This window comes from Phaenicophaeus curvirostris, chromosome 2 (assembly GCF_032191515.1).
Source record: "Phaenicophaeus curvirostris isolate KB17595 chromosome 2, BPBGC_Pcur_1.0, whole genome shotgun sequence".
In the NCBI taxonomy this organism is placed as follows: Eukaryota; Metazoa; Chordata; class Aves; order Cuculiformes; family Cuculidae; genus Phaenicophaeus; species Phaenicophaeus curvirostris.
In genome coordinates, this window is record NC_091393.1 from 40,702,713 (window position 1) to 40,728,030 (window position 25,318).

Sequence of the window (25,318 nt, forward strand, 5' to 3'; positions counted from 1 at the left end):
GCAACTATTGTTTTTAGATTGTTCCCCTGAGGTGACTTGAATCATGGTGGAAGTGACTGAGAAGTTCTTGAGCTCATTTTATTTAATGAAACCTGAAGTCTGTACGAATTGATTCCATTTCCTCTGAAGGATGCTTCTTCCAATAGTCACATTTTGTCTATTAGAAGATAATCAGTTATTGGCCACATGAAAATTAGGACATACACGATACAACCAGTTGAAAGGGAAATGATCTTTAACCAGTGCAAAGATTAATGTGCCTACATTCAGGTGTCAGACTTCCCAGCACAGTCAATACAGTCAAGGAAGGGTAGCTTAGCAGGCCAGGTACCAGGCACTTATTTCAGGGCAAGACAACGGCTCCTCAAGCTACTTTGTAGTGCCTGGCTCCCTAATAACCACAATGGGAGTAGTTCCTGCAGCTCTGGTAAAACATACAAACAGCTCTCGAGCTAAGCTTCATCATGCACACCTTTATGTAGAACTCTAACTCTCAGATATGTTTGATATGTTTGGTAACTCAATAGTAATGGTTCCCTTGCATCTCTCAGGCAGTGGGAAAACATGTCATGCAAAAACCTCCTAATTATCTGCCAGTGCTGAGGCAACAGCAACAGTTATCCAGCTAAAGCAAGAGCACAAGCAACATCAACATCTATATAGTAATTTATAAAATCCTATTTTCAATATATTTAATTTCAAGATCTTGCAAGCAGATTTAACTGCGGAGCAAAAGCAGTATTTTAACTATCAGGAAGCAAACTGAGTATGTGATACAACTTTACCATGCTTCTCATCATTCACCCTATGTCACTGTGCTTCAGCCAGGGCCTGGTAATTTACAACCAGACTAGTATAAGATTTGAAGTACCTGGTTGGTACATGTCACCTATTGGTAAACGCCCTAGGTAACTGTGGTGAACTTCCTACTCCTGATTTCTTCCAGGACAAAACACAAAATAATGCAACCTGCTTACCCTGACTCAAATCCCTCCCCTTTTAACATAGAAAACTTTCATAGCTTCTTTATAAAGAACATAAACACAAAAAAGCCATTTCCCTCTTATTTTAAGGCATCAAGACAAAAATTTGTGACAGCCAGGGGAGACTCTGATACCATGAAGACAGCATGTGCTGCGGAGGAAGGCAAAAGCCATGGAGCGAAGATCAAGATCTTCCTGTAACCAGCTGGTTTCTGTGGGACAGTTTGTCAAAAGGTTTGTTTTGTTTTATAAAAGAACACTACCTATAGCTAGCACCACAGAGATCTATAAAGTGTTTACAATCATGCATTTTATGCTGAGGAATCACGTCACTAATATTCACATAGGGTTTTACACAGATGAGTAGTATGATAATTAGGCACTTGTAAGTATCTATTCATTTTACAACGCACTAATAAACCGTGTGGAAAGTGTTAGAATTTGGGATTAGAATCTCTTTCCTTTGGCTATAAAGAAAGCATGTGAACTACAAAAGATATTTTGCAATAGCAATCATAGGTCCTAAATCTTTCCTACGTTATTGTTAGAGAGCAGCCTCCCATGCAAATTCAGCATAACATTATTGTTTGAGTAACAACAGCATAACATTATGGGCTATCACCAAAACAATATTTTCATGGTTCCTTTTTTCCCCCACCAAATAGATATGTGGCTTGAACCATCTCATGGAATTTTTCTAGTATTTTTATAACGAGATATTTTGCATTGTTCAATGGCAAATCAGACACCACCACAGTTCAAAAGGTATCTGTACTGAAACAATACTGACGTGTTCTGATACCTACAATCAGAAAATCTAAGTTTTAATAATACTGTCAGACTAGTTTGTTTAATTTTACGTGTGACCTTGGAAGAATTATTTACAGAAACTCAAAGGAAAAAAGGAAAGCTGTTTTTTTTTAAAAAAAAAAATTAATGAAATATAATTTTACAATAGTTCATTTGACTCTCATTGAATATAACACACTAGTCATGCAATGCAGTATTGACTACTCATTTCAGATTAAGCAAAGACATGGCAAGCAATTTGCTTACTGTCGTGTTCTGACATGTTCTAAAACAATGAAATTGCAAATCAGACATCATATATGAAAATGACCCAAACACAAATCTATTTTTCAAGTTTATTTTGCATCCAGTACTAACTCAATAAATGTAAACTAGTTTATGAATCATGCAACACACCAGTGGGTTAACTAGCACCTGAAATGCCAGTGCTCAAAAAAATGTGCCCTTTGCTGAAATCATACTTGTCACTAGTTAGATACAAATTATGCAATTCACTTCCTCAACTCAAGAGGTTAGTTGTTCTAATTATTTGCCTAAGGTCTTCTTTAGACAATGGAAAGAGATTGGTATCTCTAGAAGGCAAATCATTCTACGCCAAAAGGTATGTTCAACACCAGACAAATAATTTTTAGACAAGTAAAGTTCAGCTAGGATTTATGCCTTTGCATCCAGTGCTAAAACAAAGCCATGCTGTGATCCAAACGCCAGAAGGAAAAGGTCTAGTTTCAAATGTTCTCTTTTGCTGCTAGGGAAACCTCAGAGCTTAACACAATATCCAAATCCTTTTTGTAACTATTACCACTTTAATTTATTATATCAGTGGAACATTTGCCAAAACCGCACACATAAAGCCTCTATTAAGCATGCAAACTGGGATACTTTCAATTTTTTTTCTTAGAGAGTTTTGATTTCTTCCTCTAAAATGACACCAAAGTTGGAAAGAAGAGATAAAATTAAAGATTAAGTCTAATCGCAACTTCTGCATGGCACTACAACTACCTGTTTCAAAACCAGGTTTTATTTTTGCCAACAACAGTCAAATTTGAAGACCAAGCTTTATTTAACTCTGTAGGCTTTATTTTTTTTTTTCAGTTTATTTCAGGCACTAGACTTAATAGCGCAAACCAGAAAATTTAATTAGCCATGCTGACTGAATCTCTGCAAGAAAGTGTCTGAGTCACTAGGATAAGTAAAAAGCATGAAACACTAATTCTGTTAAAGAACACGGTATCATACAAACATCTTGATGCTTACAAAAATGTAACAATCATATTTCCAGTAGTATAACTGGGGAAACTAAACAGTCCAATATGTTTTACTGAATTTCTGTGTTTGGATCCTTTCTTCTTTATATTTTCGAACTTTTTCAGTTCACTGAGATTCCTTTACAAACTATAAAGGAATGCATTGATTACAAGGTTTTGGAAGAAGTCCTAGAACCATTCTGTTGTATGTTAAAATGTTGTCTTAGGAATACTACAGTTTTTCTAACAAGGTAACACACTAAAGACATCTTGAAGGCTATGTATTCCTCAAGTGATTTAAGCACGTGAGACGTTAAACGTGTTTTGAATTTGGAAATTAAGGGAAACAATTTTTTTTCAAGCAAGTCCTGTTGACTAAGGACCAATAAAACAACCACCTAGGTGTAGAATACCAGCCACGTTACCTCCTAGGTGGAAGGTGCTAAGAGATAAGCACCTTTAAATGCTCACGGTCTAAAATACTGTCAGTATTCTGAAACACTAGAGTGTGTGCCCCAGAAGAGAGCAATGTCTGTGCTGGTGTCATCCTGGCAGACACCGGCTTTTTAGCATAAAATTCCTCTCCAAAGCAGCCATGCTCTGCTGGGCAAGCCAGACCGGTGGGGAAGAGCCATGCTACTTGGCACTACTATCACGGAACAGGAATCTTAGGTGGCAGTAAAACTCCAAGCATTCAAAATAAAAAAATAGGGATGTATTTTACCTTATTAATTTTTTTAAAACAAAATAAGAGAAAAAAATATTTTTCCTGTGCTGTCTGAAACCATGCAGTGCTTCTGAGGGCTCAGTAGTTCCAAGAAACTTTTGATCAAACCTTGAAACGCTCTGATGCCTGAAAAGGCCTGTAGTATAACTTAAATATTCTGTACAAAATGTGATAATTTAAAAAACAATGATAATTTTTAAAAGTAGGATCTTGCTTTAAATTTGTGCTGAGAACATCCCAATAGCATAAATATTGCAGTTTTGTCCCTTCCATCCTCACTTGCCTACAAATAAATAAATACTATGTTCAAACAATTTAGCAAGGCCTCTGCTATCTCACTTTGTAAAACATGTACTATTGAATTCAACTCATGCCCACCATTTACATATAATCACTGGTAAAGTGCAAAAGCAAAAAATCCAGGACTGCCATGAGACACAGCCAACATTTTACATTTATGTTGAGAGAATCTTACCACTCCCTGTGGTTGATATTAACACAAATAGATGAAATGTATTTCGGACTCCTCCTTTCTGACTTCTGTTAAGCTTCCCCACTCTGACCCACTCCAAGCACACTTCATGGCTTCTCCTTTTACACAAAACTTCCCAGGGTCCCTATATCCACAAATACTTACTTTATTTGCTTTCCTCACTGAGCCAGGGGAGCAAGCACAATATATGCCTTAGAAAAATAATATTTGCAAACTGTCTGGGCCTTCAAAAAACCCATTTTCAGTTTTTTAGTTTTCCAGAAATAAAAATATTATTTAGCCCAGTCAGAACTCTTTCATTCAGGTGGGATAGGAAGGGTAGGAGAGGAGGCGGGGTAGCCCTCTTTGTAAGGGAGGACTTGGACAGCATTGAGATGGATTGTGGCGATGAGGAGATTGAGTGCCTGTGGGTTAAAATCAGAGAAGCCCACCAGAAGGTAGATTTTGTGATGGGAGTCTGTTACAGACCACCCAGCCAAGGAGAAGCAGCTGATGAGCTCTTCTATAAACAGATGGGGTTAATCTCTAGATCAATGCCTCTTGCTCTTGTGGGAGAATTCAATCTTCCTCATATCTGCTGGAAGTACAATAGAGCAGAAAGGAAGCAGTCTAGGAGGTTCCTGGAGTGTGTGGAAGACAACTTCCTTCCACAGTTGATGAATGAACTAACAAGGGAGGGTGCCCTCCTGGACCTGCTGTTTGTGAACAGAGAAGGCCTTGTGGGGGATGTGGCAGCAGGTGGACGCCTAGGACAAAGTGATCATGAGATGATAGGGTTTTCTGTTCTATGTGCAGTGAAGAGGGTGGTTAGCAGGACAGTAGCATTAAATTTCCAGAGGGCAGACTTGAACTCTTCAGAAGGCTGGTTGGCAAAGTCTCATGGGAGACAGTACTTAAGGGCAAGGGAGCCCATGAGGGCTAGGAGCTCTTCAAAAAGGAAATTCTAGCAGCTCAGGAGAAAGCCATCCCCATGCTCTGGAAAAAAAGCCAGCAGGGGAGAAAACAGCTTGGTTGAACAGAGAGATCTTGAGTGATATCAAGAAGAAGAGAAATGTTTATGGGCTCTGGAAGAGGGGACAGGCCTCTTAGGTGGACTACAGGAGGGAACTGAGATTGTGTAAAGAAAAAATCAGAAGGGCTAAGGCTCAGCTAGAAATCAGATTGGCAAAGTCTGTGAAAGATAACAAAAAATCCTTCTATAAATATATAAATAATAAAAGGAGGACTAGGGAGACCATACAGTCCCTATTGGATGCAGAAGGAACAACAGTGACAGGGAATGAGAAAAAGGCTGAGGTACTTATTTGTCTCAGTCTTTAATTGTAAAGAAAGTTGTTCCCTCTGTGTACAAACCCAGGAGCTAGAGGAGCAAATTGAGGCTCCCATGATCCAAGAGGAGGTGGTCAGAACCTTGCTTGCCCGACTAGACACCCACAAGTCTATGGGGCCGGATGGGATTCATCCAAGGGTATTGAAGGAGCTGGCAGATGTGCTGGCCAAACCCCTTTCCATCATCTTCCAACAGTCCTGGAAGACTGGAGAAGTCCCACTGGACTGGAGGCTGGCTGATGTTGTGCCCATCTACAAGAAGGGTCGCAGGGAGGATCCAGGGAACTACAGGCCTGTCAGTCTGACCCCAGTGCCAGGGAAAGTCATGGAACAGGTGATCTTGAGTGCTATCATGAAGCACATGCAAGAGAACTGGGTGATCAGGCCCAGTCAACATGAGTTCACAAAAGGCAGGTCTTGCCAAACTAACCTGATCGCCTTCTATGACAAAGTGACTCGGCTGCTGGATGAGGGAAAGGCTGTGGATGTGGTCTTCCTGGACTTCAGTAAAGACTTTGACACAGTTTCTCACAGCGTTCTGCTTGAGAAACTGTCAGCCTCTGGCCTGGACAGGCGCACACTCTCCTGGGTGGAAAACTGGTTGGTTGGCCGGGCCCAGAGAGTGGTGGGAAATGGTGTGAAATCCAGCTGGAGGCCAGTGACAAGTGGGGTTCCCCAGGGCCCAGTGCTGGGTCCAGCCCTGTTCAATGTCTTTATCAACGACCTGGATGAAGGCATCGAGTGCACCCTTAGCAAGTTTGCAGACAACACCAAGCTGGGTGGAAGTGTTGATCTGCTGGAGGGTCGGGAGGCTCTACAAAGGGATCTGAACAGGCTGGACCGCTGGGCTGAGTCCAATGGCATGAGGTTTAACAAGGCCAAATGCCGGGTCCTGCACTTGGGGCACAACAACCCTGTGCAGTGCTACAGACTAGGAGAAGTCTGTCTAGAAAGCTGCCTGGAGGAGAGGGACCTGGGGGTGTTGGTTGACAACCGACTGAATATGAGCCAGCAGTGTGCCCAGGTGGCCAAGAAGGCCAATGGCATCTTGGCTTGTATCAGAAATGGCATGACCAGCAGGTCCAGGGAGGTTATTCTCCCTCTGTACTCGGCACTGGTGAGAGCGCTCCTTGAATCCTGTGTTCAGTTCTGGGCCCCTCACCACAAGAAGGATGTTGAGGCTCTGGAGCGAGTCCAGAGAAGAGCAATGAAGCTGGTGAAGGGGCTGGAGAACAGGCCTTATGAGGAACGGCTGAGAGAGCTGGGGTTGTTTAGCCTGGAGAAGAGGAGGCTGAGGGGAGACCTCATTGCTCTCTACAACTACCTGAAAGGAGGTTGTAGAGAGGAGGGTGCTGGCCTCTTCTCCCAAGTGACAGGGGACAGGACAAGAGGGAATGGCCTCAAGCTCCGCCAGGGGAGATTTAGGCTGGACATTGGGAAAAAATTTTTCGCAGAAAGGGTCATTGGGCACTGGAACAGGCTGCCCAGGGAGGTGGTTGATTCACCTTCCCTGGAGGTGTTTAAGTCACAGGTGGACGAGGTGCTAAGGGGCATGGTTTGTGTTTGATAGGAATGGTTGGACTCGATGATCCGGGGGGTCTCTTCCAACCTGGTTATTCAATGATTAAGCATAATTATTTTTCAAAGTTTCAAATGCACCTAAAGATTATATGATACATTGATTCTTCACAAAGTTATGCACCTTAATGTCTAACATTATTGCTACATAGAAGCACACAGGGAGCAGTAAATAACCTTAAAACAACTATTCAACTGGTCAGTGTATAGAGAGCCAACATCAGCCTCACTCCTGTCCCTCGGCAGCCTCACCTCTGTGCCTCAGAAGATCATGAAACAGATCCTCCTAGAAGTTATGCTAAAGCACATCAAGGATAGGGAGGTGATTAATGGCAGCCAGTACAGCTTCACAAGGGGCAAATCCTGTATGACTAACTTAGTGGCTTTCTATGATGGGGTAACTGCAGCAGTGGACACAGGAAAACCAATGGATGTGATCAACGGGACTTCTGTAAAGCCTCTGACATGGTCCCTCACAACATCCTTCTGTCTAAATTGGAGAGACACGGATTTGATGGGTGGACTGTTCAGTGGATAAGAAACTATTCAAAGAAACGTATCCAAAGAGCAGTGGTCAATGGCTCAAAGTCCAGATGGAGATCCATGACAAGTGGTGTCCCTCAGGAGTCCATACTGGGACTGGTGCTATTTAGTATCTTCATCAATGACACTGACAATGAGATTGAGTGCACCCTCAGCAAGTTTGCAGATGACACCAAAATGAGTGGTGCAGTTGCCACACTGAAAGGATAGGATGTCATCCAGAGGGACCTGGACAGGCTGGAGAAGCGGGCCTCTGACAGCCTCATGAGGTTTAACAGGACCAAGTGCAAGGTCCTACACCTGGGTCGAGGCAATCTCTTGTTTCAGTACAGGATGGGGGAAGATATGATTGAGAATGGCTCTCCAGAGAAGGACTTGGGGTTGCTGGTTGATGAGAAGCTCAACATGAGCCGGCAATGTGCACTTGCAGGCCAGAAGGCCAACTGTATCCCAGGGTGCATCAAAAGAAGCGTGGCCAGAAGGTTGAGGGAGTTGATTCTGCCCCTCTATTCCTCTCTTGTGAGACCTCATCTGGAGTACTGTGTCCAGTTCTGGAATCCTGAACAGAAGAAGGATATGGAGCTGTTGGAACAGATCCAGAGGAGGGCTACGAAGATGATCAGGGGGCTGGAGCACCTCCCATACAAGGACAGGCTAAGAGAGTTGGGGTTGTTTGGCCTGGAGAAGAGAAGGCTCTGAGGAGATCTTATAGAACCTTCCAGTACCTGAAGGGGACCTACAAGAAAGCTGGGAAGGGACTGTTTACAAAGGCATGTAATGATAGGACTAGGGGCAATGTGTATAAACTGGAGAGGGAAGATATAGACTAGACATAAGGAAGAACTTCTTCAGTGTGAGAGTAGTGAGGCACTAGAATAGGTTGCTCAGAGAAGTTGTCGCTGCCCCATCCCTGGAGGTGTTCAAGGCCAGGTTGGATGGGGCCTTGGGCAGCCTGGTCTAGTGGGAGGTGTCCCTGCCCATGGCAGGGGTGTCGAAACTAGATGATCTTTAAGGTCCCTTCCAGCCCAAAGTAGTCTATGATTCTATGATTTTATAGAAAAAAATGTATTTTTTCCTATAAGAATGCTTCTGGGTTATTTATTAGAAAGTAGTAATGTGGTCTTATTGGAACTAATAATGACTAAGAAAGGATACAGGTCTGCTCTAAAAGGGAGAAAAAGTTACATGAAGAAAGAATTTCTACCCAAAAGAGAAAAAAACATTGGACAGGATCGTACTCTCTGAAGATTATTCCTGACTGATCAAACAGACTGACAACAATCTGGGGTCTTCTCTGTATTCCACAGATGGGTGTTATTCCATAAACACAAGCCCCTTACATCTTCATTTTTAATAGACACTGGGCTAAAAATAAAAAGATACGTTAAAAAGTTCACTTGATCTTGCAAACGTGGTGCAAGCCGGATATTTGTTAAGATTACTTAAGTCACTAAGAAAGTTATAATTTCAGATTTCTTTATGTCTATAAATCTGAGAGTCATACTACAGAAATATGCAAGCTATTAGATTGCTCAGTCATAAATTACTTGAAGTTTTTTAGAGAGAAAAGAAAATGAAACTTTTAGCATGATGAAACCAGATTGTCAGGGCTCACTGAGAAGAAAAATAAAGGATCACAGTATTTTAAAAAGCTGTTATAATTGCTGGTTTAGATGTACTGAAGATTAAATATCTAAACAAAGGATTTGAGTGAGGTAGGAAACAAATATGTGAGTAAATAAATAAATAAAAGTTGCTTTGCTAGCTTGTTTTCCTGATCTCCATAAGAAGACTCAAACCTATCTGTCAAGCCACGACCACTTTAAATACATTTTTTCTTTGCAACCTCTCCTTCTACCACTGTTCTCAGCCAGAATAGCCAAAAAGTGTTAATACAACACTGGTTACTCAATCAAGCAACTGCAGTTTAAAAGGAACTTGAAATTTGGCAGTATAAGCAGACGTGAAAAACAGATGCTGAAGACGAAGTGAAGATTCACAGCAATATCAAGAACATCAGAAATACAGAAATGCAACTGGAACATTTAGAAAGGCAAGGAAATCCTAGTACAAACTACTGATCTAATTTCTCTAAATGTCCTTCAGAGACAAAATGGAATTTTGTAAGCACACACACTCAAGAACTGGCTAATACTTTTAGCTAAAGAATAGCTCAGTGAACTTTAATTATATTTGATAATTAGGGTTCTAAAATCAACAGTAAGTGTCCCATGGTCATTAAGTCATGACGAAAGAAGTAGGATGAAGAAAAAGAATGGAAAAGAGAGTGTAAGATTTGAAGTGGATGCCTTTTATATGTAAGGACACACTCAGACAAAAGCAGATATATACGTGCATACACACAAGCACTCAAGGAGAAAGCAAGTCAGGCTATGATGATACAGGACAAGTGGAGAAAACAAACTATTTTGTGAAGAATTATTCGCATACTGAAACAAACACCCAGCTCATCTCTTAATCCAAATATAGTAATTTAAAAATAACCACTGACACCCACAATCTATTGTGTTTTCCAATTTGAAGCATAAATCAAAATAAAATCAAATAAAATACTAATCAGAAATGAGGCATATTAAATCCGTAATATATGCAGGCTTCAGTGGCTTAGCGTTTCCTAAGCCTGGATGACAGTGTATTTGCTTACACACAGTATTATGGAAGAGTCATCTATTGAAGGTTAAATCTAAATGGAAGTGCAAAGATTCAGAATAAATAACCAAGAAGACATCATTTGATGTAACTTTTTCTGCCACAGCAGAAGAATGTATCTCAGCAGAGATCTTCTTGCACTTCAGTGCCAGATAAGAAATTAATCCCTTTTGCACTACCACCTTTTAGCATCTGTGGCTGACATTTGTAGTGCACCAAAGCAGTTATTGTGAGAAGCTAGGAACAAAGCTATAAAGACCTACCAAAGAATTTGAACTACTTGCCAAAATCCCTGATACAGTTAGTAGATAAGCGGGGATTTAGATAAGGCTTACTTATGAGACAATTTTTTAGCCTGAATACTTCTAATATCTTCACAAATACTTCATAGAATAAGGTACTGTTGCATTGCAAGTAAGTGTATGCTAGAGTCTCTTACTCAGAAGTTTTTGTAACAGCTTAAAAACAAATAAGCAAAAACCCCTCAAGCTGTTGTACTGAACTTGTGCAGAACTCATTGAAGTCTGTTGAGGATAAATCATTAGCATGCATGTAAGTAACCAGTCAAAAGTCCAAAGATCATCACCAGGCAGCTGCTAACCAGCCCCTTAATGACAAGAAAGTTCAGGAAGCGGTAACTCCCTCCTGCTCCTGCACAAAGATGTGCTTTTTGCCTCCCGACATGAGTTCCCCTTGAAAGAAAAGCGGAAGATAAGCATGACACACCAGAGGTTTCTGTAGGACCGGCTCTGAGCAGTTTACTGGGAAGCCTGAAACAAACATAGCCAACCAAGCAAGCACAACAACCTCTGTCCCACTCTGGGGAAAAGGTGTACACGTAAATATTGATCAAGCAGAGAACAGTGGAAGATGCTGACTGTCGGGGCTGACTGCATGCAAAAACACACAACACCAAAACGCATACATGTGAAATTCTTGATTCACTTTCTTGTGATGTATGGTGCTGGGGTTTATTCACAGTATGAAAAAGCTGATGTGTCCCTATGAATATGTAAATATACCCCACAGGCATAATTTTCAATATTCTTCCCCAGACAGGGTAAAGAAACTGACTTCCCATAGCAAACAAGTAGCTGTCTTCAAAGCATAACTGGCCAAAGAAAAACCACTCCTTCAGAAAGGGTGCAAAACAGTGCATTATTTGTAGCAGGTATTACTTTTGTTTCTTGATATGAAGGACATACTGATACTACATTTAAGAAGAAGTAAAAATAAGAGCACAAAGTAGCTGAAAATCTTACCCTTTCAGAGTAGCATATGCCCCTTTGTTCTTATCCCACTTTAACAATATTAAAAGCAATGAAGGGCTTCAGGAAAAGTGATGAACAACATACTAACTGAAAAAAGCAGCCACTTCAGAGGTGCACAGATGTATTTCTGTATGCATTCTTGCATGTACAACATATATCTACTTAAATTTCCCAATTCAGAACTGTAGAACCAAGGATCTTATGTCAACTTTTACCTAGCTGGAAAGACAAAACCTGTGGAGCAATTGTAATAGTTCTGAGGTGAATACGGTTTCAACAAATTTTCTTTATATGCTCTAGTCACCAAAAAGCACTTGTTTTACCTCTTGATATTAAGCAAAGCCCAAGGTATCCCCGTGGGAGTGTTGAAAGCAGGTAATAATTTCTCTCCAAGCTCCACTGCCTTTTTTCGGAAAACCTGGAAGTTAGGAAGAAACAAAGTGTTGGAAAACGAATTGTTGTTCCCACTACATGAGTTTAGATAAAACCATGACTGAGCATATAGCGTAAGTTATGTCAACACAACAAAGCATGTTGTTTTAGAGTGATGTCAAAGGAACAAGGCAACACAACCTCTTTTTCATTATACACGGTACTGGGACACTCAAACAGTAGGATCACACAGTCGTGATGCCCAGAGGACCTGCATTTGGCATGGCTAGCATCAAGCCAGAGACATCAGCATGTTCTGACCTGCTCTGGCTGGCACAGAGCTGCTTGCACACTCCCTGCTGTGCGGGCCAGGTGCTCTGGGGTTGGGAAAAGGAGGACATTAGCTGGGCACGCTGCTGGATCCAGGCTGGCTCACAGGCAGCTGCTTGCCCTGAGTAAAACCTCCTCCCCGAGCAGCGGAGACACTGTTGCAGAAATGCTGCCTTTGCTCTGTGTGAGGTTTATTAACCACAGCTCAGTGTGCTGTGGGAACCCAGGCCAAACTGCTGTGCACCTGCTGTACTGCAAATGTGCTGCACAGGCAATCTACAGCAAAAACAACCCTTCTTCGTGTGCACTCTATCCCCTCTTCCCACTTCCTTCCCTTTCTCGAGCCCTCCCCAACCCCCCCACCCCCAAAAAGAGACATTTTTGCAGCACCACAGTCTTTATGGACCTTTATGGACTCAGATGGCTTACACGTAGATAGGGATAAATGCAATAATTACTCGCAAAATTGGAATATACCCCTGCAGATAACTGAGACCTAACTGATCTTTAGTACCTAAAATACTTCAGCTTTCTTCTTAAGAACAAGAAGTGGAAAGACATCAAATGATTAACACGCGCCCACAGGAATGACAAACAATTTAACATCAGGAACTTCTATGTCCACAGAAATAGTTACAAAGCTAAAACAAAAGAGGATTTTGCTCTCCTTCAGCTGCCAGCATAGCTCAGGTTGCATTAACCTTACTATTTGAACACCGAGTGCTCTAGTAAGAGAATTTTTAATTAGAAGCAATATTGTTCCAACTTAAATATAGAAACCTATTTAGTGATTTCAATATGTGGATGTTCAAGGCCTATTTGCTTGGAATTACACTGGGATTCTGTGCAACACTGAAAGGGATTATCCCAGGTGCAGTAGCCAAAATAGCAAAGTCACCTTCATCATTCTCTCTTTCTAATGTCTCTCTTCAATTCATTTTCTCCCTCCCGGCATATTTATGATGAATTTTTATTTATTTATGTATTAGAAACCAATTCGTACATCTGATGCATGTCATGATGTAGCCAAGTGCAGTATAGCAAATTTTCAGAGAAGGAAAAAATTCATATATGTTTATGTGAATACATAAATAAAGACATTTGCTCGAAAAAAGAAGGTAATGAAATTTCCACATAAATAAAATACAATTTATAAAATCCTACTTTCTAAAAGCCACTTTGAGCAAAGGCTTTTTATTATTGTAAAATACGTGATCAGGAGAGAATACAAATTTGGAGATAATCACATTACCATAAAGAAGCTCCAGACTACCCCACAGTCCATTCACATGACACAGATCTCAAGATTTCTATGACAACAGCCCAAGATTTAGAATTGCAGTGCAATATATTTTGAGGGAGGTTAAGTAATTTGAAGCCAAATTATGGCTGGAGTCAGAAGAATTTTTTAAGTGGATTGCATGTGAGTGCTGGCAGAAACTCGAAGCATGGAAAACAATTTGCCTGGAAATCCTTTCATAATCCATATAATTTCTGACTTCCTGGTTTACCGATTTCGTGGATTCAGATGAGAATTAGGATTTGTAATCTTCATCCAGCACATAATTTAGTCTCCCCAAGGGTCAAAACCTTGAGGAATATTGAGAAACAGTTGGTGCAGAGCACAATTATCTCTTAATACATTTCCTTGAGAGGAATACCAGGAGCACATAAGCTTTCCCTTCTTTACACCACACTGTGCAGCCGCGTTTTTCACCTTGGTCTATGGAACCCAAACCTCTGCTTTGCTTTCAGCACAGGAGAGGCCTCCTCAGCAATTCACAACATCTGGCCCTATCAACTCATCAGCTTACCTTGGCATGTCTGCCCTGAAACACTGAAGTATTAACAGGAGAGCAGCTACTACGTCCCTCTCAAGCACTGGGCACACAAGGACCCCGAATTTCTGTAGAAGCATATGACGCACAGCGTAAAATCCTATCTTTTGCCATATGTAAAGGCGACCGATATTTTATTTTATGCAATGTGGTTAAAGGTGCCATAAAGTTAAAGGTGCTCTCTTTAGATATGTATTTGAGGACAAGAGGAGATTGCCTTTCCAAATAGCACATACATTTTAACCATAACAGTGGCAGGAAGAATCAGTAACTGCTGTCCCTTATAAGCTGTATTAATCCTTCATCATTAAAAAGATTACATGCAAGCTCAGAAAGAGGTCTCTTAAAATAACTGCTTCTGGACAAAAACGTAACATTTTAGTATCTTAATTAAAGAGCTGACGTGCAGCAGTAATGCTTTATTTTCAAATATTTCTACCAAATCACATATTTTTTCTATTGTACTTCTTTTCTAAATTAACAATTACTTTCAAAATAAAATTGCCTGCTTCATGGAAATGTCAAAAATAATGGTTATTTAAAAATAAAGACATCTGATACAAAGCAGTAAGTATTGTTCATATGGGGATACACAAAGAAAATGTAATTCACTCCTAATAAGGACAGTGCTCTGAACACCAACACTGGAACATACAGTGAAGCTGGGCATTCTAACTTCTTGTCCAAAGTGCACCTCTTTCCACATAGTAAACAATATTCCTAGCAGGCAACTACAAAATCACAATTGAAAAAAAAATTTTTAAACCATCAAACAATTTTGGAAGAAGTCTTGAGGCGAAGATGCTTTTCTTGTTTACAAGAGAATTCCAACAGCTTATTACTAATGCATGCAAGTGATTTCCCTTCCCCCTTCTGAAGTTAAAAAAAGTCTGCTATGGACATCATCCAATTTTGTCTCAAGGGCTAATGTAATATGGCTGAAATACCGACTGCTAAATCACTATCTGTTAAGAACAACAGTATAGGCAAGAATTACAAGAATACAACAACACCCTGAATGACTGAAGACAAGAACTTTACAGAGCAGAATTATACTCTTTCAGCAAAGGTAAAAGGGTGAAGGAACCACTGTATTTTTTTAATTTGCAGCTTCAACAGTTAAAAAATAAAAATAGAAAAAGTGGGTGTTGTAATTATTGCACACCATCCACACTGTTCACTGTGTTTTTCTTTTGCAGCATCTTCTAATATTGGACAAGAAATAATTATTGCACAGGGTAAGAAATTTTTTCAGATAATAAAAGTAGACAAAAGATAGAATCTTCTACATAACATCTCCATTGCTGACATGAATTCTGACTTTTTGCCAAGGCCTAAGCTCTCCCCACTATTCCTCAAGTAAAGTCACTTCGTGGTAGGCAATAAGTATGACAGTCATTACTGAGATGCACAGAGCAAAGGCAGAAATGACAGAGCAAAAAAAAGAGAGACATCATATCTATAATAAAGGAAAAGATCTACAGCAAAAATTTCCATCCCAGTGGTTATCTTGAGAGGCTCAAGTTTTCCTGGCCTCTCATCATCAGTGCTCAGCCAGCAGTAATAAATGTTGACTCACATGAAGCTCTTCAACTGGATCACACCTGTCTGATAGAAGCTGTCACGGTCCTGTGCCTGCACCCACCCTTCTCTCCACAAGTAGTTGTAATGGTTTAAATATTTACCTACAAGTATTAAAGTCTACAAACCAGTCCCAAGACCTCCATGACTTGTTCCACCGTTCCATCATATGCAGACTGCATACTTTTTAAGGAAAAGGACTGTCCCTTCTTCAGCAATCAGTAAGCTACATCATCACCAAACCCTTCTTTTAAATTGAGGTTTCAGAGGAAAATAATATGCCTACTTTTAAAAAGCACCCAAACCACTAAAAAATGCACCAAGGTGTAACTCAGCTAGACACTATACTAAAAGAAAGAAAATTATTCTAAGTGAAACAATATTACTCAGGAAAGAAAACATTTGAAACCAGTCAGAAATACATGATCAGTATGTAACACTATAGTTAGTTAGAATATTAAGTACTTTCTCAAGCATTTCTCTCTAATCTAATTTTTGCCAGAAGACAGATTTTGGATGCGAGATAACCCTTTTTAAACTCGAAGTATTACTAACATTATAAAAAGTTTATGTAAGTTCTCTAACAAACTTGTATGATAATGATTCTCACTGTATGACAGTCTTGCATAAGAAAGTTTCTTCCATGGAATAAATACCGACTCCATCCCAGTCTGTATGCATACTTGTAATTAAAATTATTACTAGAACAAATTAGATACTTACTATAGTCACATAATAGATGACACAAAAGATGGAGTCGCTACATCTTCTACCAACATCTCTGTTTATATTAGTAAGCTATGAATTGTTAGTTAAAATAAGCTCAATGCTCAGTAAAGCAGCACCTGCATTCTCCTCCAAGTTACTGCTCTCAAGTGCCTTACAACACAAAAAGCATGCGAAATTCTGTCACCATCACTCCAAACCAACAATTCTTAACAATGTTTGAGTATGCAGTAATACGTAAACAATAAATCCACCTCACTGCTGCACACATACAGCTTTCCTATTCCTGTCTCTGTTCCACAGGCAACACACACACCAAGCCAGGGAGCAAAACATTATTTTATCACTCCATGAGATGTTCTTAATTATTTTTGAAATACATATAACTATTTTTGGTCTTCATAAGACAAAACAAACTAGCTCGGGAACTTCGCCTACCCCACAACCTCAATACAAGCTGCTGGGAGGTATGGTTCTGTATGACACCGTACCTACGTACGTCATAATTCCCAACACCAAAGCTCATCCAGTTCCTCAAGTTATTATCTGCATCTCCCATTCAAGTAAGACTGGTAGCATTATTACTGAAAAAGGGAAGGAAAGTAAACACATTTGCATATACAGTACTTCCATCAGCAGTTTTCCTACAGTAATTTTTTTCTAATAAAAATATCCTTATTTTTCTCAAATATCACTGTATTTCAGTAAGGCACTCTGGCTTAGAAAAGCTGTTTGGGTATGGGTATTTTTTGCTTCAGCTTATTTTGTGTCACTGACGCAAATGTAGAGGTTTTGGATGTGAATTAGGACAGAGACACAAACTTTGGATGAAAAAGAAGCAGTGAATTTAATGAACCAAGTTTCCCAAACATGCTTAATTTAAAGCAGTTACATTCTCTATACAACCTTGTGGCATGCAGATATCAAAAGTGTAATTTTTTGTTTAATGGCTTTAGGGAAAAAATATTTCTTTTAAAAGGGACTGTTACAAGAGATCATACATTCAGACCTGTGTTGCGCGTGTTAGAAGACCCAACCCCACAATAAATCAGATTTTGTAGACTCTTGTGTCCATTATCAAATCTTATTAGGAAAACCAGCATTCCAACAAAGAAATGAGGATCTGCCTGCAATGATGCAACTGCAGAGCTAAGCCCAGATCATCTGGAGAGCACTGTCTTTCATTACAGCACAAGAATGTTACCTCCTCTGGATAAACAAAAACATTTCCTTTAGCTGGAATAACAAACCCCTTTGAAAATGTTAGATTACCTCATCATAGATTTAATTGCTGTTGCTAATCAGGAAGAAAAGAAAACACAACATGCTACATAATCGTAAATTAAAGAACAGCCAGAATTCTGCCTTAAAAATCCTCCATATGAGGGTAACCTGAAGTTAAAATTTAACACCAGAAGAAATAATCCTTTTTTTTTTTCAACTGACAAAGACATTTTTTCCACATTTCTAATTCTGTCAAATTACGCATTTTTTTTCATTTTTGTTTTATATTTGCAGATAGAAACTGACAAGCCACTAAGTAAGATTTATTGCTTTCTTTCCTGTACCTGACTGCCTTTCCCAGCAGGGTAAGGAATAAATATTTAAAAGCAAAATCAGAAACCAAATGAATAGGGACAGGCTGCTTTGCAGCTCGAGAACACTGACTAGCAATCCGTTCAGTGTAACAAATGCTGATTTTGTTAGCTATCTGCTAACAAAAGAGAACTCTTAGAACTTTTTCCAATACCGTCTTCGCTGAAAAACAATCCAGAGTTTTTGCTATGTTTTCATTTGTTTTATTTTTATAATGAAAGATTAGAAATGTTATGAAAATGTCACTCCACCTGACATACCAGAATATATGAAATAGCATAAGCTGAATTCTTCCAGTATCTTCAATACCAAGGGATAATACACTTAAAGTGTCATGTTATTTAAAAACATTTCCTATAAGATACTTTCAGTGTTTATGACATCTGGATAAGTCACTCAGCTGCTGACATTAATTCAGCAGCAATTACTGCTTTTACAATTACCATCACCTTGACACTAACAAGTTGTTTTGAGTTTAACTTAATGCAGTCCTCACTTACAGCTGGCTGAGCCAAGTCAGTTACAAATTATCTGTGCTATACAAGGCGAGGAGACAGTTAACATTTCTGGAACAAGCATTGTAACAACTGACATCAGTGTGGTAACTAGTGCCAACAGGAGGAGCCCAGTGGACTTCATTTAGGAGCTCCACAGTATTTACTGTACATGCAGATCCAGAAGTGCCAAGAGCATGTTTTGAGTATTTTTCCCAGGAAGCAGATAGGGTCCAAGATCAACTTGCTAGGTCTGGGCCAGCTCTGGTCCTGCTGGACCTGAGAGAAGCACGTGTGAAATGCCGCACCAATGCAAGAGCCCATCGCCGGCCCAGGGCTGCACCTAATCTCAGGTCTTCCTACCACAATACAGAAGAGGACAGTGTATTAAAAATGAGTGGCTCTGCTTGAGGCTACGCTTAGAATGGTCAAAGAAAAGCCAGAGCTAATCAGCGCGACTACGCATGCTGACACAAGTCAGCATCATGCTCCTCAGCAGTCTTAATTCTGGGAAGGCTTTACAGTTTGCAGGCATAGTGTCAGACACAAAGCTCGTTTGCCCACCTGTACTTCTTCACTCAGAGCTAATAAGACCTCAGGGTCTTGGGGACTAGGATATCACTGATGGCCGAGCAGAGCAGACAGGGCTCTCCTGGGGTTGCACTGACAGGGAGCTTGGGCTTAGCTGGATGCAAGGCTCCCCTACAGGGACAAGGGGGTGCTTCTACACTTAATAAAGCACCTCACATTGCCTATACTGCCCTTGCCAAACCCATTAATAGGAGTACCCCAGGCATAGCCAAACTGGACAATCATGAGCTGGCTACACTCCAGAAACATAATGATATGAGCACTGTTTCCATAAAAACACAGTGAAAGAAACAAAGCCTGCTTTAGCTCATTTAGAAAGCATGATCTATCACACCTTCACATGTGAATTTTGACCAGAGAGAGCAGTATTTTATTTTATTTTATTTTATTGAGAACTTAAACAAGTCACCCCTTCCCTGGAGAGCAGCAGAACTCAGCCGATCGGGTTTCCATCGCATGGGGATACCGGCAGAGAGAGCACAAGTTAGCTGTTACCACAGCACAGTGGAGGGGCATCTTGGGGTTAGGAGACGTTAGAAAACCCAGGAAAAAAAGATTAAATTTTAAACCAAGTTTATTAAATAACTCCAGATGCTCTCCTCTCATAAAAATTCTCAAAGGAGCACTAGCATTCATACAAATCTCCCACATATAAACAATATCACAGTCATATAAAGCAGGAGGAATGATTCACTGAAAAACAATGACAATCCTGCTTAGCATCGGCCATCCTACCATACAGTGCTCAGCTGGAACGTATGAAAAAGCAAATGGTTTTCTGTGAAGAACACCTGGAAAATACAGATTCTATAGTAAAAGGTGACTTTCTATCCTAATCTAAGGCTGAAAAGGCCCTGGGGTAGAATTTATTATGAGACCTTCAGTATGATAAGCCAAAGCTTGTATTTGACACATCTGTGACAGCAGCAGGGTCAGAATACTGAAACCTTGTGAAAGCTCTTGGCACCCAAGATGATGTGGCGATTCAAGAAGATGCACATAAGTTTCCACCTTTTGGAAACTGTGATTGTAGAAGTATGCAAATAACCACACTGGAGAGATTCAGACAGCTTGCGGTTTCTGTTAGCGATCTCCCCTGCAAAATGCTAGAGCAGTATGTGTCTTTTTCACAACGTGAGGAAATAATAAACATGGGTAAACTGTTAGCTATGTACTGTCCTCTCCAGAATACTCTAGTATGATGGTCAACATCAGAAGCAAATAAACTTTAAAAATATGCTCATTACAAAAATTAGAGCACATCTGGGGAGTGGGGGAGAATCACTCCTTTTATTCAATTAACCGGTTTTGTTATGGTTTCATCGATGGCAAAAAACCCCCAACAAAACCCCCAAAAAACAAACCACAACCCTGTCTTTTCTACCTGGTTCTTGTACCAAAGAAGCTACATAGCACCACAGAGATGAAGACCAACTGACAGCCACCCTCCTAGCCCTGAAAACACTGTAGAGAACTTAATCAAATGGAATTAACTCGATTAGTGAGAGATTTCCAGATTTAATCCAAACTTACATAGCAACAAGAACAAAACCCCTCAAGTTATCAGCTGTACCTAAAACATATAATTACTTCAGTTGTTTGGATTTTTTTTATGTCTAGGAGATATACTGTGTTTGAAAATTGCATTTTAAGAAGGCCAGTAATAAATGGTGCAAACTGGCAGAAAGAAGGAAAGGCATAAAACAAAGAACTATTAACATACAGTAATTTATACACATCTGACTTGCACTTCAAAATTGGAATGAAGAAAGGAATTGCTAAATAAGTGCAGAATAAAAAAATAAAAAAGGAAGAATTTATCCCAGTCATATTTAGTTATTTCCTTTTGTGCTATTCATGTGTATTTAAGATTGCTTATACAAACTCCAAGAACAATTTAACAGGAAGAACTTTTAGACCACAAGAGAAAAAGTAACTGCTTATTTATCTACTATTTGCACCCTTAGCAAGTTTGCGGACGACACTAAGCTGGGTGGAAGTGTCGATCTGCTGGAGGGTAGAGAAGCTCTGCAAAGGGATCTGGACAGGCTGGACCGCTGGGCTGAGTCCAATGGCATGAGGTTTAACAAGGCCAAATGCCGGGTCCTGCACTTGGGGCACAACAACCCTATGCAGTGCTACAGACTAGGAGAAGTCTGTCTAGAAAGCTGCCTGGAGGAGAGGGACCTGGGGGTGTTGGTTGACAACCGACTGAATATGAGCCAGCAGTGTGCCCAGGTGGCCAAGAAGGCCAATGGCATCTTGGCTTGTATCAGAAACAGTGTGACCAGCAGGTCCAGGGAGGTTATTCTCCCTCTGTACTCGGCACTGGTGAGACCGCTCCTCGAATACTGTGTTCAGTTCTGGGCCCCTCACCACAAGAAGGATGTTGAGGCTCTGGAGCGAGTCCAGAGAAGAGCAACAAAGCTCTGGGCTCTGGGCTGGAGAACAGGCCTTATGAGGAGCGGCTGAGAGAGCTGGGGTTGTTCAGCCTGGAGAAGAGGAGGCTGAGGGGAGACCTCATTGCTCTCTACAACTACCTGAAAGGAGGTTGTGGAGAGGAGGGTGCTGGCCTCTTCTCCCAAGTGACAGGGGACAGGACAAGAGGGAATGGCCTCAAGCTCCGCCAGGGGAGGTTTAGGCTGGACGTTAGGAAAAAATTCTTTACAGAAAGGGTCATTGGGCACTGGAACAGGCTGCCCAGGGAGGTGGTTGAGTCACCTTCCCTGGAGGTGTTTAAGGCACGGGTGGACGAGATGCTAAGGGGCATGGTTTAGTGTTTTGATAGGAACGGTTGGACTCGATGATCCGGTGGGTCTCTTCCAACCTGGTTATTCTGTGATTCTGTAATATCAAGAATGCGTTAGTTTTTTTAAAGCTTATGGATAGTTGCACAATTAAAAGCTTAGCTATAATCCATTAGTACCCATAAAGCACATGAACTGACCATTTAATAGTATCTCTGTTGCAATTATTCAAGGAAAGGTTGTGATGAATGTAGCAAACAAACTTTTAACAATTGCCCACAATAAAAGGAATTCGTTAGGTGTAAAAGCCTTTGAGAGATCCTCATCCCAACTCAGGGCAGCCTTAATTTTTCAAGAGGTGAGATGCACAGCATCCACAAAGAGTAATGAATAGTGAGTTGGACCTACTGCATACGTGCAGATCAATTGTACACTGGCAACTGGCTCCTGAGACCCAAACTGCACATAAGAAGACTCATGCCTTTAAAAGCAGTGCTCAAATCTTTTTTGAAATCCCACATCACCCCAACTAACAGCTCAGTGCCAGTAAACGTGTCGAAGATTTGGGATGTCAGTCTTGTGTCCTGTCAGCAATAGAAAGCTTGAACTCTCAGGTCTCCAGTCAAACAAAGCATGTATTTGTCAGAAGTGCAGATCGCATGTCAGCAGGCATTAAAACTGTCAGCAGCCCACACCTAACAGTTACTCTAACTTTTAAATCTCCCTTTTTACCCAATATTCATGTAACTGGAACAAGATACAAAACCCACTATATATGTATTAACACTGGTACGTCCTGCTGCTCTGAACAACAGGCAGAACTATAAGAGGCATCACACAACACCACAGATGAATGACAAACAGACACTATCCCTAAAAAATTCCTTCCCAAGACCCTTCCATCCCTAACAGAACAAACCTCTTCAAACCTGCCAGACGTTAAGAGCACAAAACATGTCACATATTTAGTGCTCAGGTCTCCTACAATAAAGGAGGATAATGTACAAGTACACAAATAACCTTATATGTGTATTTGAAAATATACTGGATATAAGTAAATGGAATTTAAAATACAGCATATACAATGGAAACTCATTATACTGTGAAGCGATACGGAAAACATCTGGATGTCATGTTAGAGGTTTGCGTTCTTCCTGATTAAGGAAACAGCTGCCTTAGTAAAATTACTCATACCCACCAGTAACGAAGAGTATCTTTTAGAACAATTTCTCTGTTAAGCCACAAGCATCTGCTTCCTAATTTTCTTTTTATTTAATCTTGTGTTCCCAGCCCAAGCGCTGTAAGAACAAATTTAAATAGCTGCCTCATTTTACATCTTGCAAGCTATGGTATCTAAACAAAGAATAGCACTTTGCATATGAAACTCTCCTGTCAAGCAGGTGACCGTTGAGAGGTGATTTGCAACACCATCTGCGTGAAAGCAGAGGGTGGGGTGGAGAAGCCTAATAAACTTTGCATGGTGAATCAATAATTACATCCTTAATGTAGCATAAAGTGCTAACAGGAGATTCATTCCTGGCCTTGTAAATTTGACTGCTTCTTTTAATTCCAATACCATTAAGTGATTTAGAGTGATGCCTTCACTCTAAAGTACCCTCCTAAACCATGGTGGCAGGCACAGAACAGGCTAAAATCACTCTGCATAGGTAAAGGATATTCTGTCTGCTTTTTAAATGTTAACTCAACAGTAAATGGAGAGCTGTTTGTTCAGTCAGTGTTACCTAATACTTTTAAGTTTGTTCCAGCTGTTAATGCAGAGTTTTAAATGATGCTTATCAAATATACAAGTATACAATGTGAACAGGATACCAAGTATGCCTACTTTAATTGATCGCCTGATCATTTTTTTTCCTAACTTGATTTGCTCACTTTAATATTATACTCCAACATCAGAATAATAGCTTCATGAAATTACTCCCAACAGTTGGAATCAAAAGCATCCTTGGACAAAAGGATCTAAAAATCAGGATCTCTAATATGCTGCCATCTTCCTTGAACTGACCACTAGCTAATGGGCACCTGCAGAATAAACCTGGTCAGCTCGCTGAGCCAGCAGAAAAAGATATCTACTCTGCCTTTTTGCTCTGGTCCCTCTCTGACAACAACAGAAATATTTTAAGTCAGGTATCTATATTACTTAGGTCAGTCCTCAAATGGCTAACATTTATATTGAAATGTCCTCAGGCCAGGTAGCACTGAGTAGCTCTTCTCCAGCCAGCTCAGGGTTTTATTCCTTCTGGTGAGAATTACTCCTGTATCTGCAGAACAGTAGTCAGGGGTCTGCAGTGGTAGTGCTGTGGGCTCTAGGAAAGAGTTTTCCTTTTCCCTGTTGGATTTCACACAAAGTGCTCCTGATGGCCAATGAGCTATTATGTGAGACTTCACTTCACTTCACATGAAGTTGTGAGTAAAAGCTCACACTATCACAGAATGGTTGAAGTTAGAAGAGGCCTCCAGTGGTCATCTAAGTCCAACATCCCTGCTCAAACAGGTTGCCCAGGACCATGCCCAGCTGGCTTTTCAGTATCTCGCAAGGATAGAAACTCCACAGCCTCTTTGGCTAACCTGTGTAGTGCTCAGTCACCCTCAAAATAAAAACATGTTTCCTGGTATTCAGAGGGAACCGCCTCTGTTTCAGTTTCTGTTGAAAGTTTTACATAAATATTATACATATATTGTGGCACAGCATCAGGGCACATACAGGGCAGCATCACAGTATAGCCCTAAGTGACTTTTGTCCAAGCTATAGCTTCAGACACTGGAACATGCTATTTATCAACAAAAGTCTTCTCTTCTAAGGCTGTGGCAGCCTGCTTAGAAAGAAGCAAGCAGTAAAATAATAATAATGATAAGAACAACTACTAATAACTAGCAAACTACATGCAACACAGGAGATGAAAGGATTAGGGCAAGGAACAAAGCAGGATGATAATCCAGACTAACAAATTTGAATACCGAGGCTTTAAAAACAAGTCATGACGTTGGGCACAGAACTACTAAGTTCCAGCCTTTAAATAGTCTTCATCAAACACAAAAAGCTTAAGGACTCTCATTTGCTTTAAAGTTTACTCTAATATCCTTTACCAGAGATCTTCTGTTCCTCTTCAGGTAGAGGCAGCTCGACTGACCATTAATTTGATATGTTCATGGATACAAGCAGAATAAACCAAAAGCTACTTTCTTAGAGTTTTTCTCCTACTCTTGAATAATATATCAAATGTAATGAGTATTCACTGAAAATTACTGTCGTATATTAAGGCTGTCCCATGTTTAAACAGTACAGCACTTCTTTTAATTCTTATGCTACAACTAAAGTTGAGACATGATTTTCCAGATTTTGTGATCTCAGACACTGGAAACATCATAAATATCTT

The 25,318-nt window shown here is 40.4% G+C and overlaps 1 protein-coding gene across 1 annotated transcript in view; it reads right to left on the bottom strand.

Moving 5' to 3' along the window:
• MAN1A1 (mannosidase alpha class 1A member 1) overlaps nt 1-25,318 on the bottom strand; it is a 157,751-nt gene that overhangs the window by 55,246 nt on the left and 77,187 nt on the right. Inside the window, exon 5 of the mRNA XM_069851778.1 lies at nt 11,972-12,066. Within this exon, the coding sequence (XP_069707879.1) occupies nt 11,972-12,066 (95 nt within the window). The remainder of the gene's footprint in view (nt 1-11,971; nt 12,067-25,318) is intronic.